This window comes from Petromyzon marinus, chromosome 23 (genome assembly GCF_048934315.1).
Source record: "Petromyzon marinus isolate PM22_M1 ecotype Great Lakes invasive population chromosome 23, UKy_Petmar_22M1.pri1.0, whole genome shotgun sequence".
NCBI classification, from domain to species: Eukaryota; Metazoa; Chordata; class Hyperoartia; order Petromyzontiformes; family Petromyzontidae; genus Petromyzon; species Petromyzon marinus.
In genome coordinates, this window is record NC_133689.1 from 27,954,113 (window position 1) to 27,973,179 (window position 19,067).

The 19,067-nt window shown below is 51.4% G+C and overlaps 1 protein-coding gene across 5 annotated transcripts in view; it reads left to right on the top strand.

Annotated features, from left to right (window-relative positions):
- The window catches only part of HIVEP2 (HIVEP zinc finger 2), a 135,017-nt gene that overhangs the window by 86,898 nt on the left and 29,052 nt on the right, over positions 1-19,067 (top strand). For all 5 annotated transcript variants that reach the window (XM_076069139.1, XM_076069138.1, XM_076069137.1 and 2 more), the window contains one exon: positions 12,628-19,018. In XM_076069139.1, the coding sequence (XP_075925254.1) occupies positions 13,007-19,018 (6,012 nt within the window). In that variant the 5' untranslated portion in view covers positions 12,628-13,006. The remainder of the gene's footprint in view (positions 1-12,627; positions 19,019-19,067) is intronic.

The window sequence follows — 19,067 nt, forward strand, 5'->3', positions numbered from 1 at the left end:
ACGTTGTGGCATTCATGTTCTGTTCCTAAGATCCCCTCGGTTTGCCAGACTAGCTTACCCAGCCATAATGTCGAGGGTCTGTAGTAGTGCGTGCTGGAATTTTGACGAGACGTTTAGTTTCAGACCCCACAGGGTTACTACGATTGTGGGGGTTGGGATTTCTGACACATACATTGCTAAAGAGGTCCTTCGTATCTGAGCAAACCCACAGGGGCCTTTGATTGCTGTTAACAGGGGTTGGATGAGGAGTCATTGCGTTCTTGTCGGGAAGAGACAAAGACATCAAGGCATTTTGAAATTGCCCCGACTGGTACGCAATGACTAAGGCACAGAGGGATGGACTGGGGAAGGAGAGCTGAACTCAACAAACTTGGGCCCAACATTGAGCTCGAGAAGAGAAGGAAAGTAAAAACGTATATGGACCCCCGGTGAGACCATAGTGCAGCCCTCGAGGCCAGACCTGGTTCTGACTTCAGAGCTTTAGAAGCGCCATGGTGGGTTGCAAACAGAATAACGCAATGTCTTGTGTTATTCATCTCTATCAGGTCCCTCCAACCCCTCCTACCCACCCAGTAGGCCTGTACTATCCCGTCTGACTTGACAGGCTGTGTGCGAGGGGATTCCGAATTTCTTAAAGCTTCGGGTAGGTGCTGCTGAATGTAGGTGATAGCACCTTGAGGAGCATTGCCTTCAACTCCCTCTGGGAGGCTTTGAGTTGGCACTCCCGGCCCCTTCACGTCCAGCCTGTTGTAAGCCTCCTCAAGCTCCAGCAGCCAGACTTTGTAGGTCATGACCGTATCGCTCTACTCAGTGTAATTTGAAGGGTCATTCTGGTGGCCTCCTGCCTCTCCACCCTTCTGCAGACCTCACCTAGCTTCTAGTTGAGAACCCAGAGAAGGGCGGAAATGTACCTCTGTCTTTTCCACGAGGGCTTGTAGGAGCTCCTGCATTCCTTCCACCAGGGTCTCTTGTCTTGTCTTGACTGGGGAGGGCAGTGGGGACGAATCCTTGGATTCCTTCCCTGGGGATCTGCCTGCCATGAAGCACGAGGACATGGGGGGGAAATCCCCCTAACATAGCCACATGATCAGGCTCGAGCTACGTACAGAAGGCCCAAGGCCTAAGAGGTCTGACTAAAAAAAGGGAAAAAGAAAACTAAGGCCCCTTCCGAGCACCTGAAGCTAAGAAGAAAATGAAGAAAACTATTAAAGAGAGAAACAGGTGGTTGACTGGACTTGTGGGGTCGTTTTCTAAAGTAGAGGTTGGAGAGGTCCGTTCAGCGATGCTCACTTGGCCGTGACGTTAGAGCAGAGTGCAGCCCTTGAGGCTAAACCTGGTTCAATTCTAGATTTGAAGCTTTCGTGACTGCAAGGATCCATACTCTTTGGTTCTATTCGGTAAAGTCACGTAAAAGTATAAAACAACAAAAATAAAAAAAATTCACCACGTTTCGGCCACAACACAAGTGGCCTTCATCAAGTGAAGGGACCAGACTGTCTTGGATGTTCTGTTTGAGAGGAGACCTGATGGCTCATTGGGACATTCTGTCTACAGGAAACCCACCCACACAGATTCCTACTTGAAACCTGATTCCCACCACCACCCGACGCAAAATAATTATCTCATCAAAACGTTATACCACAGGGCTCATTGCATTTCGGACCAACACCACCTGACCAGTGAATTAAAACATGTGCATCTGGCCCTCAAAAGGAATGGATACTCTGACCGTACCATCCGCCAAGCTGTTTCTCCCTCCATACAGAAACAACCACTTGATACTCTGATCAAACCATCACACTGCCATATATAGCAGGCGTTACTAAAAAGATCTCCAAAATTCTAAACAAACACAAAATCCTGGTTCGTTTCAATACAGTACACAAAATCCGTGACCTGATCCCTTCCGTGAAGGATGTTATTCCTGACTTACAGTACCCCGGAGTTTACAGATTGATCTGCACCTGTGGTGACTGCTATATCGGGGAGACGAAACGACATGTCTCTGACCGAATTCGCGAGTACAAATCAGATTTGAAACACGGCAGAACGAATTCTTCTGCCGTAGCTGATCACTGTTACAACGCTGTGGGTGATCACGATATAATTTTCTCCGATACCAAGGTTCTTTGCAAACCCACGGGTTTTTATCAGAGATTTGTTCACGAGGCAATTCAGATTTACAAACACAGACACAATTTCAACCGAGAAGATGGTTTCAAATTAAGCAGCCATTGGAAAGATGTCCTAAATCGAACCAAACATTAAACTAATTTTCAATGGTACAGTATCTTTTTTCAAGTAGTGGTATCCCAAACTTTCGCAGCTGCTTAAATTCCCTTTTCACACCATCAATATGTAAACTTCCCCTCCCCCCCTCGCCGGTCTGCACATGTTTCCCCCTCTCTACACCGTTCATCATGCTAAGTCTGCCAATTAAATGCTAATTTTTATGCTAATTCCTTTGTCAAGGCACCTTGTTTCCTCTCACACAGCTTAAAGGTCGCGATCTGAGCTTGGCTGTGTTCACTCCAGCGCTGTCCTCGAGACAGTCTGGTCCCTTCACCTGATGAAGGCCACTTGTGTTGTGGCCGAAACGTCGTGAATTTTTATTTTTTATTTTTGTTGTTTTATACTTTTACGTGACTTTACCGAATAGAACCAAAGAGTATAAACCTGGTTCACTTTCCACAACATCCCTCAACAGGAGGGGGTAAAACAGAACTACATTTCTGACTACCGTATATGCTCAAACCACCTGCAGGAGATAAAGAGGCGCCAGAAAAAGAATAGGGGCAGTGAATACAGGAAGGGGGAGGGAAAAAAAGAAGGAAGAGGCAAACAAAGAGGAAAAGAAAGAAAACAAGGAGAGGGGAAAAGAGAAAGGGAGAAACGCAACAAATCAAGAGCAGGTTACGTCCAGGGAACCCCGAGCGAGGAAACGAGGGGGGTGGGCAGTGACGGGGGGGGGTGCCCAAGGGGTAAGGGACGGCACGTGGTTGTGCTGTGTGTGGGGTGAAGAGAACTCACATGGATTTGTAACGTAGGTTTGTCAGATGGGTTTGTCACGTGGGTTTCTCAGATGCGTTTGTCACTTGGGTTTGTCATTTGAGTTTGTCACATTGATTTATCTGCATTGTTGTGCACTTTTTTCTGGCCATACAAAAAATTACAGTTAAAAGTCTTGTGTAATGGTGGATGTGGTGATGCGGAGGCGGGGTTAAGGTTGGTGGATCACGCAGGGATGGTGTCTGAAGAACACCTGGAGTAGCCCAGAAAGCAAGTGGTTGTAGGTATGACATAATTAGTAGCATCAAATAATAATTAACCGTCATTGTGGAGAATATAAGTAACAAAATAAACAAATGCATTTTTGTCTTCTTTGGTTCTTTCGGTAAAGTCACAGCGCTGTCCTCCAGACAGTCTCGTCCCTTCACCTGATGAAGCCCGCTTGTGTTGTGGCCGAAACGTCGTGGGAATTTTATCGTGTTATTTTATTTGATCAATTTATTATTTTATTCTCATTCTACGTGACTTTACCGAAAGAACCAAAAAAGATGAATCCTTGCAGTCACGAAAGCTTTAAATCGAAAAAAAATGCATTTTTGAGTTGTGTATTGTATAGTGTTGTCTCACGAGGACCCATATCTGATAGGGCGAGAGATGGCCCTTGCCTATAAACATCTGGCAATCCAACAGCAATTGTTCAAGGAAGCCTGACCGCTGATGAGACACTGAATGCAGAAACCGATCCAGAGTTTGTGTTTAACCAATGCTGCTGGGAAAAATCCACTCCCAGAACTCTGTGCGGCCTATGGGATGTGTAAAAAAGACGTTTATATTTGACCAGTCTACACCAGAGACAGCCTTTTTTGTCCTAGTCTCACCAGTGTCAGACCAGACAACGGCAAGACGCTAAGAGTACAAAGACAATGCACATATCAGGGCATTTATAGCTCGGTCTGAGCAGCCATATCAGCAGATAGCGCATTAAAAGTCTGTCACTGGTGTAGGCCAATCGGTTTCAAAAGACAATGCATATATTATCAGAGAATGTTTGTTTGCATGTTCACTACAAAAACGCGTGGTTAATGCAGGCTTCATTCCTTGAAAGAGGTATTCATTTGGTGTTTGAACAGCATAACACTTGTTTTATTGTCAGAAAGGGTAAAACCTTAGTTTTCATAGTCAGTGTAATTTGTTGATCCTAAATTTGGCTGTAACTTTGCATCTGGGTATTGGTTCCCTGGTGGAGTGGGCCCTCTGGGCTCAGCCCTGGCAGGGGGGGGGGGGGAGCTAGAACGCTGGGGCCACTGCACAGGACGTGTTGTGGAAGGGGACACTGGACGTATTTGCGCCGGAGAGACTGCGAATCGCTCGCTGCATATCGGTTAGACATGTATCCCCCCTCCCCAGCCCAGGATAGAAGATGTTGAGTTGACGTTGCCAGCTGGGCTGAACCTGGGCCGCGCTTCAGTGCGACGCTGCTCAGGAGCAGCAGGAGCCGCGGGGTTGGGCTGCGAGGTGGCCAGGAGAGGGCAGCACAGCCATGGATTCTTGTGCGCACCTTCGCGTGTCTCCTCTTCCGATGAGTGGGGGGTTTTATCTGGGTTCTCTGGTCTTCCCCCCCCCCCACCCCCATGATCATCTCGCATGAGAAGCCAAACATTCATCACTGGAATCGACCACATCTCAATGCAGCAGAACCCTCCTCTAAAAGAGTTGAGATTCAGTGATGCTTCGCAAGGAAGAATGTACTGTATTATTACTACAATTATCTCCAAGTGCACGTCGCACATGAAGGCGATGTCACTGTCAAGTGTTCTGTTGTGATTATGTTTTCAATCTCTTACTGGATCAAGGCTTCCTCACGCTGTGTCCATCGTGGGGATTGTTTGGCCATACTTCACGCTGGTCAGTGCGTGTTGGAGAAATCCATTCTATTTACCCCCCTCCACTGGAGATTTGACAGATCGCACCTGGTCCGGCCTTCTGACGCATACAGGAACACAGACAGGGCAAGACAGTGTGTGCAATGGAAAATGCGTGTTAGCTGCGTACAATGCATTACCCTTACTGAGGACGCGGTGCGGTTAACTTGCAGTTACGAGGTTGGGGGGAGCAGAATATCCACACTGTCGACTACCGTGAGCTCGCGAGCGAAAAAAGGGTCATGAATACCAACTGTGGTGTCTCCACCGCTCATCCGGCGGGTGGCGTCCTGACTCTGCTTCTATTCTTAGCCGCCATGAACCCGTGACTCGGTGACCGATTGTGCTCATAAAACAATACAACCACTCTGTCGTGCACCCCGTGCCAGCCTTCGTAGGTAAACAATGCACGGGTTTTTATGCCCTAGTTTACAAACGTCTTTCAGTCCTCTGTGTTTTTGTTTTATCTGGGCCGCCCCTCCCTCCAGCGTGACCCCGGGTGTCCCCTGGATAGTGGTGAGTTACCTGGGTCTGTACACTGTCCTGCACTGTGGACGCCTCGTCGTGCTGCTTTGCCCCCTCCTGGTCAATTCAGATGCACTTTGTTGTACTTTCCTGCTGTGGGTAGCAAGCTGTTGGGTTTTTTTCCCGGTTAAAACTCAGGACTTGGTGTTCACCAGTTTTTCACAAGCATACGAGGGACTGAGCACTTGCTCCGTGCCTCTGACTTATCGTTGGAACATTGCTTCCAATTCATGAAATATGGCACGTTATAAATTGTGTTTATCAACATTATTAATGCATCGTCTATTGATCAAATTCAGCCAAGTTGAATGATATTCTTTCTCACCGAGATTTGAACAATGAAACAGAATCCATTGGACGAATGTGCAGTGGGAGTATGCATCCAGGACCGTGGGAGCTGCACGTGTAAACACTCGTCCGCCCACAATCCCCACCTGTTGGTTGAGGTATAGCGAGCAACTCTAGGCCAGATCAGCGAAGGGCCCCAGAAAAGGGGCCACATGCAGCAATGAGAGGGGAGAGTTAAGCGGGGGGGGGGGCAGAAGCGTGCACACGTTCGCAAAGGCGAGCGTCATTCTGAACTTGTTTCGAGAACGGATGGGAAGCCACTAACCCATTACAGCAATGGATTGCTCGCTATTTCCCCAGCAATTAAACCCTGCGACCTGTTTGTTTTTTGTAACCTACGATTCGCTGGCTGGCTCGGAGTTGTTTTGTTTTCACAGTGTCGGTTAAATGTGCATGGTGCAGTCACCGCATGGGCATCGTGAATTGTGTTTCCGCAGTCGGGGACCCTGGGGAAGTTTTGGTGGAAAAAAAATGCAACTACTGTTACAATATTTTATTCAGACACGTCGTAAATAAATGTTGCACAGGTATGTTATTTACTAATCCCTCTTATAATCCTACTACCATGGTTACTGTTCCCATGGACTTTGCTGGTTGGTTCCTCCACTCATGTTGAGGACTCGGTTCTGCCAGACACTGACTGCCCCGTATCATCCTACACACTGTGTTCAACCACCACACTGCAATTCACAACAACTCACCAATTCACTCGCCCTCCCACTCGATGATTCAACTCACTCACTTGCCACACTGCAGGTCACAGCAACAACCTACTCACTCATGCACTCTCACTCACCCACCCACTCGCTCGCTCACTCACTCACCCACTCACTCTCCCATTCACTCACTCACTTACCCACTCGCCACACTGCGGTTCATCTCACTTCTCTTTCTGCTTCATCCCTCCCACTGCTCACTTTGGAATTTCCTCTCCCATCACCGTCTCTTTTCCCGAGCTGTCACAATAATGACCTTCAACTAAATTAATATGTTAACGCTTATCTATTACAATTTAAACTTTTGGGGACCATTTGAGTCAGCAACACTGTACGCAAAGTGTGGATTTGTGGATGCTAGTGTTCTTGCTGGGTCATGCTAGGGGTGGTTATGTTTCACTTCGTCGAGTGTGACAATAACGTCTCAATAGAGGCTGGTGGTGTCACGAGATGCTGAGAGCCTGAGTCTGGTTTCGCTTTTTGCGCCGCCTGCGACTGCATGTTGGAACGCGGTGGCTGCGTTGGTGACGCACCCAGACGCGGTGCGTCGAGTCTCGCGGTGCGCGTTCCATTTGTGCCATGTAGCGTTGCAAATGCGTCGCTCCTTGTTCGACGGGCGAGCGGGTTAGCGCAACACCACGTGAAGCAAATCGATTGCATGCACGGTGCCGCACCTGGCGTTTTGTTGGCTGCATTATGTAACTCTGTGTTTTTCTTCAGTTCTTATCATGGGACCCGGTACCAGGATGAGTCTTGGCGACTGATCCATGAGACGTAGCCATTGGTGCGCCATGTTGTCGGATGCTGGTGGCTACACAGCACTGTGGAAACAACATCTCCTGGCTTTTAGCCAGGGTACAGCAGGACAGCAAGTGGATCAATTTACATCTGTGGAGATTAAGTGTTTCCCTCCCCTCGCACGTGTAGGTTTTTCTCCTGGTACTCTGCATTTACGGAATTGGCAAAACATCTCAATGTAGGATCACAAGAGCTGGGGCAATTGCTGGACACCAGTTCTGCCTGTCTTCCCACCTGTCTGTGGTTTTCCACACCTCTGTGCGAAAACTGTGTGTGTTACAAAAATCCAATGGCAGCGTTTTGAGATTCCATTTTAATAACGATAATAGTGCAAGTCCTAATGCGCGCAGTGTTCCCGACATAAATGACCGTGACTCTGAGGTGTCCTTTGGATTGCACTCTCATGTTCACGGCCTTTGGATTGCACCCTCATGGTGCTAATCTCACATTAACACTGCTGTTGTGCGCATATGCGGGCATGGTACTCTTATGCGACGACGGAAGCTCATTCATGCTGATCTCCCTTCCTAATCCCTCCTTCCCTAATCTCCCCCATTAATACAACTGACGTGCTTACGTCCGTGGATGGAATTCCTTTCCAGCTCAGACCCCGCTTGCTTGCCCATCGCCACATATATAACATATTGTTGTAACAGCTCTCTCGCTAGTTCAGCAGTTCCACTGCTGGATTATATTTTTTTCCGCCTGAGGACGACTGCTTGTGTTACGATCGAAACGTCGTGGTGATTTATTTTATTTTATGCCTACGTGACTTTTCCGAAAGAACCAAGCAGTATGGATTCCTGCAGTCACGAAAGCTTCCAATCAAGATTGAAGTCAGTGCATGTTGAACGCTGCTCCTGCTATGAATGTGCAGCAGCAGTGGGATGATGACGGATGCATTCCAGACGGCCAGGGGCTGCCACAGAGATATGATGACCAGCAGTGACGGTCCTGGTCCTCCGTATGGGAGAGGAGGAGGTTGTGGGTCCCGCTGTAGAAAATTTGGCATGAATGGCGCTATACATATGTTGTGACACACTCAGAGACACTAGGAGTAGGAGGTATTCTATTTATTATCAGCCTTCACAGGTTACAAAAGGTAACTGCAACTCCCAGTCAGGACAGCTGGCAGACTGCCTGGCTGACGAAGACTCCAGCAGCACGATGGGATCCCACTCCAGGCAACAGCCCCGAGCCTTCGCTCGGGGTCCCCTTTTATCCTCCCAGCATGGCCTCGCTCCACCCCGGCCATGCCCCCCTTCTCGAACCGACTCGCCGGTTCCCAGGCTTACCTCACGTGCCTCCTTTATCACCTTTCCCCTACATCCCTCTCTCTGGCTTATCACGTGACCTGCTGACAGACAGGGCTGTTGCAACTGTAGATCCCCTTCTCTATCAGCAATCTGCGCTATGCTACGTAGTGACCCATTCCATTCACTACACATATATTTGTACAAAAACCCACAGCGGCTAGATAATTACAGTGCATAGCACGTGCGGTATGCGCTGTGAAGAAGTAAAAGTGAAGAGGAGGCAACGCAACCTTAAGTGGCCCCGCGGTTTGGTGGGAGCCGTGTGTGGGCGTCCTACGAACCGCAACTTCGCTGTTGTCAATTATTTTAAGACCGTCCTTGTTAGGGTTAAGAATATGTACAGGGGAAGGTAATATAATGAGCACCTGAAGGTCTGGTTTTAGGATTGTGACAGCATTGAGGTGCCCAGTAGATTGGGGTGTTAGGACACAAACGGATCATTAGTGTCACTGTGGAGAAGGTACGTTACAAAATAAATAAGCAGACAATTTGCCTCCTTCCCACATCTGTTCCTCTCACTTGAATAAAAAAAAATTATGTTAGACACATTCCATCAACCACGCGGCCCTTTGGGGAGTGCATTATTTCAGCAGCATTTAATTTGACACGAGGCAAACTTTGGACCGATTTCAGCATTCACCATCTCATCAAAAGAGCCAATGCTGGTGAACTTGCAGATGTTTACTGGCAAGGAACCTCTCTGTTAGATATGCGTGAGAGCACCAAGCTTTAGCCCTGACACATTGTGGAGTTGGACTCAAAGAGATGGCTCTCCTTTGTCTCAGTGCACCGGCGGTAGTGGCAGCCTGGCCCTGTGCAGAGAGGAGGGCACAGAGGCCGAGCGTTCCGCATGCACAGCGCAGTTTATAAATTAGTTGGGATTGTCCGGAAATGTAAGTGTTTAAGGCTTGATGAGTTTTCCTGTGATAAATATTTTCAACTACAGTATAATGAATGTTTGCACTTTTTCTAGTGAAGGCAGGGTTGTTATCAGTGGCGCTTGAAAGTTTGTGAGTATAACTTTACAAATGGATCCATCACACTTGGGTTTGCACTGTTTTCTATCATAAAAAGATACCCTATGCCTAATACATGTTCGTCGTGGTCCTGTTTGAGCTATAAAACACAGCTTGAACCAACGTGGAAACAGCCCTCATTTCAAATCACATACAAGCACAGCTTACCCTGCGGACACCAAATGGGCTTTTATACAAATTTAGTCCATCTTTGCTTGCCTATGGGCACTGCCTCTTCTCACCTGGCCTGCAGATTTTTGGGTTGGCTCTATTCTTTGAAAGTGACTCAGTGCTGAAAGCATGTGGAATATATTGTGTCGTGGGTGTAGATGTTGTGTGTGTGCGTGATGTATGTTGAACTTTTTTCACATCGTACATAGCCAATCGTGTTAATCAGAGGTGTGGACGGCCTCAGAAGCACATCTAAAATGTTGTGTCTTGGCATTTTGTGGATGGGTTTATTTTGGGCAGTTTATTTTTGGATTTGATTTCTATATTTTTACCATAATCACTTTTATTCCGATGTTTTTTTCCTCCAGCTAATGTTTCGCATCGAGACGTTGTGAGGATCCTTGTGAGCCTGCATTCCCCTTTCGTTTTGCCTTGCGAAGAGACTTGAGATGCGGCCGCGTTCGAATGTGATGCGGATCGAGAGCACGTTACATTGTATCATTGTATACACACAAAATATTAAATCAAATCAATGTCGTAATGATGTTGCCACCAGCTGTGGTGTATTCCGGGAAGGCAGGCTGAGCATCACCAGGAAGTTGCTCCAGCAGGATGACTCAGTGCTCGGTAATTGCCTGGTGGGCCATTGCGGTGACGCAAGTGAAGCCTTTCCTCGGCTCCCTAAAATAGCTCTCTTGCCAAAACCCAGACCCCTGACGTATTTATTATACCTAGGCGCTATTTTTACTCCTTGCGATTTTACTGGGCTTGATTTCCACTCTCTGTGCTTAGAGGTTTGTCTTGATACATCTAGCGGTTCACCAGCATTGGTTTGTGACAATTCTGACTCTGATGATGAGGTACTGAATGCCAAAACCAGTCCTGAGTTTTGCGCATCTGCTATAATTATGCTGTCCCAGAATGCCACGTGGCCAATGGATTGTGTAAGAAATATATATATTTTACGTGGAGGAACAAATATGTGAAGGAGGCGTAGAGTCTGCTTGTTTATTTTGTCCTGGAACATGTTCCATACACAAACACTCTCAGTTATTCACCGCGAGCGTTTAATTAAATATTTGGGTTACAACAACAGTGGATGTCTGTGCCTCGTTACAAATTAGTTTTATTAATGAGCACTTACAGTAACACTTATTGACAAATCTTTTGGCACTGTTATTTGGAATCTGTGAATACACAAAACAACGTTTCTGCTAATTAAATATAGTTTATTGTTGACTTGTGTAACATAATGTCATGTGGGCAACGTCCAAACACATGGTACAAGAGGAGTCTGCTCTCGCGTTGAGTTGAATAGGGTGAATGGCCTGCCTGCCACCGCCGCGTTATTTTAAATTATGGAAGAAAAGAGGAAAAGTGAATGAGGCAGTGGGTTGACATAGAGCTCAGCCTGTAAACATGACTCTCGTCTCGTCGAAAACTCTCAAGTCCATTGCTCTTCAGCTGCTGTTTTTTTGTCTGTATTTTATTTATTGGAGAAAACTGTCGTACGGCCTCAGAAACACATTGGTGCACTCAACCACTCCGTGCCGCCGCGGATGTCAGCCCACCGGGCCAAGATGGCAGCGGTGCAGAGATGCACTCTGAGATCGCAATGCTGCCCGTCTTAATTTCATGATGATGCGCCATGGCGTGTTCATAAACAGCGGGGTCGCCGCTCTGAAGCAGAGCCATTGCCTGAACCATTCGCGTCTTGCGCTGTCTGTTGCTTACTCATAACACCGTGGGTTTTTTTATGAAGTGGTAAATTGTAAACAAAGATAACTTCGCACAACATCTCGGCACGAATGCAGCATCCAATAAAATACGGTATGTCAAAAGACATTCAGATAATTTTAACTTAGAGTAAACTAAGGTTCAATGGTATTTTCACGTCTTCAGATGGCAGAGAGAGAGAGAGGGACTCTGCTTTCTTTGTGGGTGTAATCACCAGAATGAGATTTGTGGACGCCCACACGCACGTCTCGATAATGTCGTGCCTCGACTGTAAAAGCAGGGCTACAAGACTGAAACGCTTGGTCATTTTACTGAAACGTGTGGGGCATGTGTAATTTCTGGTAATGTGTTGCCCATAAATGCAAAAGCAGAGGGTGAAAATATTTGATCACCTCCAATTCTCGAATAATTACCTCAAGTAAAAAAAAAATATACAATTATATTTTTATGAGTATGGGTAGTGCAGTGGCGCATTGGTTTGCGCACCTCACTGTGAACCCAATTTTTGTTCTTGGCCATGGCTAACATCAGTGGTGAGTGACAACCGAACCTGTTTTGGGCACGAACCTGCATGATGAAGTATGATCAAAAACTCCGTGGCTGAATCATTCAGCAGTGGGTTGACAAAAAGCGCTGAATCAGGGCATGAGTGTTAGTGCGTTATCATGAGTGGTGAGATTGTTGGTGCATTATGAGTTTTGAGAGTGTTAGTGCGTTATCAAGAGTGGTGAAAGTGTTAGTGCGTTATCATGAGTAGCGAGAGCGTTAGTGAGCAAGCATAAGCGGTGAGAGTGAGTTATCTCGTCTGGTGCATTTGACTAGTGACGGTGGGGCATTTAAAGTCTGTGAGTCTGGTGACTTCAATTCCGAATGAAACAGAAGCAAGCTGCTCTCACATCAAACCATGTAACTACACTCTGCATTGTACATATTTTGCTTAGTTCATTCTCGTTTCACAAGCAAATGGTGTTTGCAAAGTGGTTCACCAAAATTTGTCAAAAGCAGCACACGAGAGTTTCATGAAATTTCCAAAGTCTTTATTTAAAAAAAATCCATTGTTATGTTTCAGGTCCACATGACGGCCGTGGACGGATGCCGGGGCTCTAAACGGTCACGACGGACTGACGGCGCCACGGGCGACGCGCCCGGCCGCATCGCCAATCCCGGCCACCAGCGCCGGCAGTGACCCTCCGCGGACACTGCCCCGGTCCGATCGTCCCTTTGGAGATGGTGCCACCACCGCCGGTTTCCACCGTGGCTCAGCGAAGCTCCTAACGCCCATGCCCACCGCCGCCCGGGAGAGGTGGAAGAGCAGCCCACTCGCACCAGGCGGCTATCGCCTGTCAAAAATAATCCCCACGCGAGCGCTTGATTATAATTAACGTGTCGGCGGAAATTACAATTAACATGTAATTTACAAAAAATTATCCCGCGATAATTCCGATGACATGTCGAGTGGCAGGCAGCCCCAGTGGAGCCTGGGGTGCGACGCGGCGCTGCTTGGGAACTCCGTTCTAGCAGCGAGCGACGCCAAGTGGCAGCCGGGCAGAGCAGCTAGCCTGCTGGACAAGGCCCGGGGGGGCAGCAGTCCGCTGGACGTGCTGCTTCAGGCCGTGGAGCCCGATCTGACCCTGCTGAGGCAGGCAAACGACGACGAGAGCGGCGACGTTGTGGAGCAGCGCTATGGGACACTGACCGCGGAGCAGCAAACTCAGATGCGGCCCAAGCCGAGGGAGCCGGGCTTGGCCTCGCCGCACACATACGTCCTCGCGCAGGAGAAGCACGGCGGCGACGACGGCCAATTTAACAAGACAGCATCTGCCGAGCATCGGCATAAGGGGGGAGCGCAGCCGGAGCAGAGTTTGCACCGTGGCGATGACGAAAGCCGGAACCGCAACCAGATCGCGCCGAGGCCCGGCGAGCAGAGGCCCCAGACTCATTGGGGGGAGCAGCAGCAGCAGCATCTGCGGCAGCAGCGGTTCGTGGCGCCCCCACACGGCGGTGCGCGCTACAGGGTGAGGGGGGGCGTGGTGCAGTATGTGTACCCCACCCAGTACTCGCGCGCTGGACCGCCCGCTCCGCCATCGCAGCAGCCGCCCCACGTCCCACTTCCAGCGCAGGGAACGCGTCGCGCTGGGCCACTGCCGTCTTCGCAGGAGGGCCCAAGTGAGAGCTCTGGTCCATACGCAGCGCCGTGCTACGTGCCGGCAGAGGCGAAAGGCGGCCAGGTGTATGCGCAGTACCGGGGGCAGAGCGGCAGGGGGAGACCGGCGAGAGATAGAGACTCAAGGCCAAAGAAGCCCGGCAAGTATGTGTGTCCCTACTGCGGCCGTGCGTGCGCCAAGCCGAGCGTGCTGAAGAAGCACATCCGTTCGCACACCGGGGAGAGGCCGTACCCATGCCTGGCCTGCGGCTTCGCCTTCAAGACCAAGAGCAACCTCTACAAGCATCGCAAGTCCCACGCACATGCAGTCAAGGCCGGCCTTGTGTGCGGAACCGACGACGGCGGCAGTGGGGACTGGACTGAGATTGAGAAATCCTTTTCACTGGAGAGATCAGCTTCCGCCGAGAAGTCGCTCGCGATGGAGGAGCAGCTTGGCGTTGGGAAACTGGAGATAGATCAGGAGGCCCATTCCGAGCTGGACGAGAGCACAGACACGGATGATGAGACCGCGGTGGAGGATGCGAGCTTGGACGTCAAGGACTGCTCTGCGGGACTGTTATCGGAATCGTGTTTCGATTATGGACAGCAAAGAGTGAAGACGTCTCCTTGCCAAACAGAGCTCTCAGCCGATACTAAAGAGAAACACGATGGTGATCGAACTCAGGACATTCCTCAGCACCGTTCAGGAGAGGAGAATGCAGAGAGGATGAGTGGGAGCGCCAAAGGGTCCCAGGGCACGGGCGACATGCAGTCGTTTTTGCCGAGAGTTGTCCTCGTCCCTCCTAATCCATCGGCTTCGCCATCAACACAATTCACAGATTCCTTCAGGAAGCCCTTGACGTCTGATGTGAACGTTTGCATGGAGGAGTCTGAGAAGCAGCGGTCGCCGAAACCAAAGCTCAACTGGTCAGCAAAAGTAACTGAGGAGGCAAATTTACGGTCGGCTTCATCGGAAAACCTCCTCAGGCCAAACACCTTTGGAAGCAAAAGTAGCACAGACTCGGGCTACTTTTCACGATCGGAGAGTGCCGACCAGCCGCTCACTAGCCCCACTAACTTCCATCCATTGTCGTACAAGGACATCGTGCTCGGACGCAACTTTCCGATTCACTCGAGAGGCAGAGCCATGCCCAATCGTGTGCCAGCACATATAGAAGAGGTTTCCTTAAAAAAGGAACGACTCGTGAGCTCGTGGACACCCTCTGAACATTCCATTTCTCTAAGCACAGAAAGAAAACCGTCAAACACTCAGCCTACTGCACAGCACGCAACTATAGACAGAAGCCACGTAGCTTGCAGCATCGACTCTTCCGGTGCAACTGACACTTACAGGGATGGAGACGGTACTGGGACTGACGATAAAATGTCAAAGATGGCCATAGCAGCTGCCATTTACAAACCAGCCCCTGTGAAATCGGAAGCCGGTGGTGAATATTTACTTGTTCCCAGTTTGGAAACGCCGGGTTTTCCCCGCAGCAACTCTATGCCAAGCTACACACGGCCGGACGACACTGAGGTGAAAACGCCCGTCCCGCTCAGGGGCAGCCACTCGTTCGACGAGCCAGCGTCCACATTCCACGGGGACGCGTACTCCTCCTCCTCCAACTTGTACTTCGCCAACCACAGGTCGCTGGTGAGGCAGACAGCCGTCCAAGCCGATGAGTTTCCGGTGGCCAGTGAAAGCAAGGTCCCGACGGCGTCGCAAAGCAGTAGGGTCCCCATGGTGGGCGCGAGCCAGAATCTGCAGGACATGGGCGAGGGGTTAAATGTCGGTCGTCGCGCGAGCCCCACGACGGGGGAGCAGCACGTGAGAGCGCGCAGGCCGGCGCGCTACAGCCGAGGTTCGTTTTACGAGTGCCACACATGCAAAGTGACGTACAAGAAAGTGGAAAATTATATCGTTCACAAGAGGCTCTACTGCTCCGAGCTGCACATGTTTCCCTCCAGCAGTAACAGCTCCCTGGAGATGGAATCCCCGGCAGGCGATGCGGCGCACGAGGGGGAGACAGGGGCCGGCAAGGCTTCGGATCGCTCTCTACTCATCAGGAAACGACGTAAGCAAAGGAGCGTTGGAGATGAGGAAGATATGCTCACAGAGTGCGTGCCTGCCGGCATCGCTCAGCCAATGCTCTCTGGTTTCATTGAGGAGCCTTACTTAGATGATCATGATTCGGTGTTCGAAAAACATGATGTGCCTGAAGGGCCTAGGGATGTCAGTGTCACGGCGCCCGTGACCATGAACAGCCAAGCCCCAAAGTGGCAGCACAGTGACCCTGTAAAACCTCAGCCGCCGCAGCTGCTGGTGGACGGTGGATCCCGACGTGGGCTCAGCCTCGAAAGCGGTCTCAGTTGTTACAGCAGCGTAGGCAGTCACAATGAGATCTCTGTCATCCAACACACAAAGTCGCTCAGCCAACCAAGCTCCTTCGAGAGAGCCGACAGCTTGGAAACGGCGCGGTCGTTGTCTCCCGATGGGTGTAAAGGGGCACAGTGGTCGCAGCAGCAGCAGCAGTGTTCATTGCCGGCCTTGCAAGCGACGGAGCACAACAAAGAAGACCAAGCTTCGTTGGCAGACTCTTTGAGCATTCGCGGAACCAAACTTGTTCGGCAGAACAACATCCAGGTGCCAGAAATTCTTGTCACGGAGGAACCGGATCTCGTGCAGCCAACAGATGCCCCGGAGAAGGAGAGTGAGAAAAAAATGGAAGAGGATTTCTCTTGGCCCAAGAGGAGTGAAACCCTTTCGCAGCTTCCTCCAGAGAAACTTCCTCCCAAGAAGAAGCGGCTTCGTCTTGCTGAGCTCGGGAACTCGTCGTTCGAGTCGAGCACTGATTCCTCCTTCTCCGGGTCACTCTCGCGCAGCCCCAGCCTCGAGAGCAACTTGTCGCGCTGCTCCAGCCTCTCCATCTCGCTGGACCGAGTTGAGCTGGATGACGAGAAACCCAAAGCGGAGCCAGAAGAGAAGCCGCGGCAAGAGGAGGTGGCATTTCTAACCGTCCCCACCTCTCACCACCATCGGCAGCACCACCACAGCCGTGAGATGCGACGTTCTGCGTCGGAGCAGGCCCGGAGCCCCCAGTACGCCGGCCCGGGTATGGCGGAAATACGCAGCAAGTCCTTCGACTGTGGGAGCATATCCAACTCTCCGCCACCCCCGCTTGGCCTGGACATGGACTCGTCTCAGCCGTTAACCTCATCCCCTCTCCGCGAGCGAAGGAAGATGTGCCTGGTGCGCCAGACCTCACTGAGCGGGTACAGCGAGGTGCAGGAATCACCTCTAAAAGAGCACATCACTTTCACGTCCCAGGCGGGCCTGCACCCGCCTCCCCCTCGTCCCGCCTCCCCTGCATTGTTAAGTCTGCGTTACTGCTCGCCAGAAACGTCTGTGAGGCCACCGTCCCCGCAGTCTGCGACCCAAAACATGGAAGACTTCAAGTGGCAAATGGGGCAGAAAGCGTCCTACTTGCATTCGCTCAAGCCGCAGATGAGCAGCTGTTCACCCCCACGACTCCCCCACTCGCATCATCTACCGCAGAGTGGACACATGCAGCCGCCTCTGCCGCCCTTCGTACACCCTTCACAGGCCCACAACTACGAGCTCTCCCTGCAGCACCTGAGTGAGACTCCGCAGCGACTGCCGTATCAGCTCGTACACAACCACCTGCTGCAGCTGCAGGCTCAGCAGCTTCTGCTTAAGCTGCCATTGCAGCCATTTCCGCAGCCCCCCGGTGTGTTTTATCACCAGCAGGGCAGCCCGCCCCGGCCGAGAGAAAGCTACAAGCAGGACACGCAACACGGGCTTCGCGGCCTGGACACGGCGGTGCAGGCGGAAGTCGTGACCTATCCTGCCGTCACGTTCTCTCTGGGCGAGCCTCTGCAGGACGAAGTGGGGAGTGATCATTTGCCTTCATCCAGAATGCAGAGGAGCAGTGCGGAAGGTGCGTGGTCATCGAACTCTCTGCTGGCACCGCCGCTCCACCACAGCAAGTCGAGCCACAAGCTCGTGGTGCACACCACCCTCGCCGGGCTGCTGTCGACGCAGGGCCCCGGCAGCCAGCCGCGAGTTCTTTTCGGTCAGCGGGGCGCGGCGTCGCTCTCCGAGAAGCACACCAAGCTGATGAGGACCGACTCGGCCATGCGTTCCAGCGTCCTCTACCCGCTGTATGACAACAACAAGGTGGTGGCCGTGTGTGCTTCTCGCCAGGGCATTTCTTCCCAGCTTGACAACCAGGCGCCGAGCAGCAAGAGGATGCTGTCCCCTGCGAGCAGCCTAGAAATTGCCGTGGATATGAGACGGCAGCACTACCAGAAAAGGGTCAAGGAAGGGGAGGAGGAATCGGAGCTTCGAGAGGTTGAGGAGGAAGTGGGTTTGGTGATTGACAAGAGAGATAAATCGCAGCCCCTGATCAAATCTGAAGGTTTTACAAAATCATCATCGTCATTTAATTCTACCGACTCCTCAAGGTCCAGAAAGCCCACGCTGGTGAGACAGTTTTGCACGATGGAACCCACGGACCGGGAGGGATCTCCTGCAAATTTTACGGACTCATCTTCTGTTCAGTCAATGTCCTCCCCTTCACGGGATGCAAAAGGAATGGTCGCATCTGAAGACAGCATGGATGAGGGATTGTCAAAGAGCCCGCCGCTTGAACTCGGCAAACATGACAACTGCTCCGGTCGATCCGCGCCGGAGCATGAAGCGGGCATATTAAAATCAGCCGCATCAAACGCCGATATCGAAATGAAGGACTCGTTGCGCTCCCCGACCACCATCAAGGTGCTGGTGCCAATCGTCACGACGGATATGGCACCGTCGTGCGCGACCGACTCCAGGGAAGAGATGGCGGGAGGTCTTGGCGGCCCACGGAGGCCGCCCGCTCGCGCCGGGGTGAAGGTGGCCGTGCTGCACGTGGTGGCGTCCGGCGTGAGCGTGCCGCCCTCCCTCGTCCTTGTTGCCGACATCGCCGAGGTACAGCAGCTGCTGTCGCCGAGTCTGCGCACCGTCGTCAGCACGACCTGGTGCTTCCTCAATGGGCGCGCCAGGCCGGCCCACTGCGCTGAGCACCATCCGGGCGGCGCACCCGGCCCCTCCGCCTACGGCCAGTGGACGCCGCCTGCTGGCGCTTCTGCCGGGGACCCTAACCCCCCCGGCGCGAGCACCGCGGAGGCGCTGGCACTGCTGCGGCGGGCGCGGGGCGGGCACGCCGGAGAGGGAGTCTACACGCTGGCCGCCATCGCCCCCCGGGGGGCCTGCTCCACTGTCCACTCCCGCCTGTGGATGCCGTGCATGGCCTTGGTGAGTGTGCGTCTGCTGCTGCTGTGCGGCCCTCCACTCTCCGCTTCTC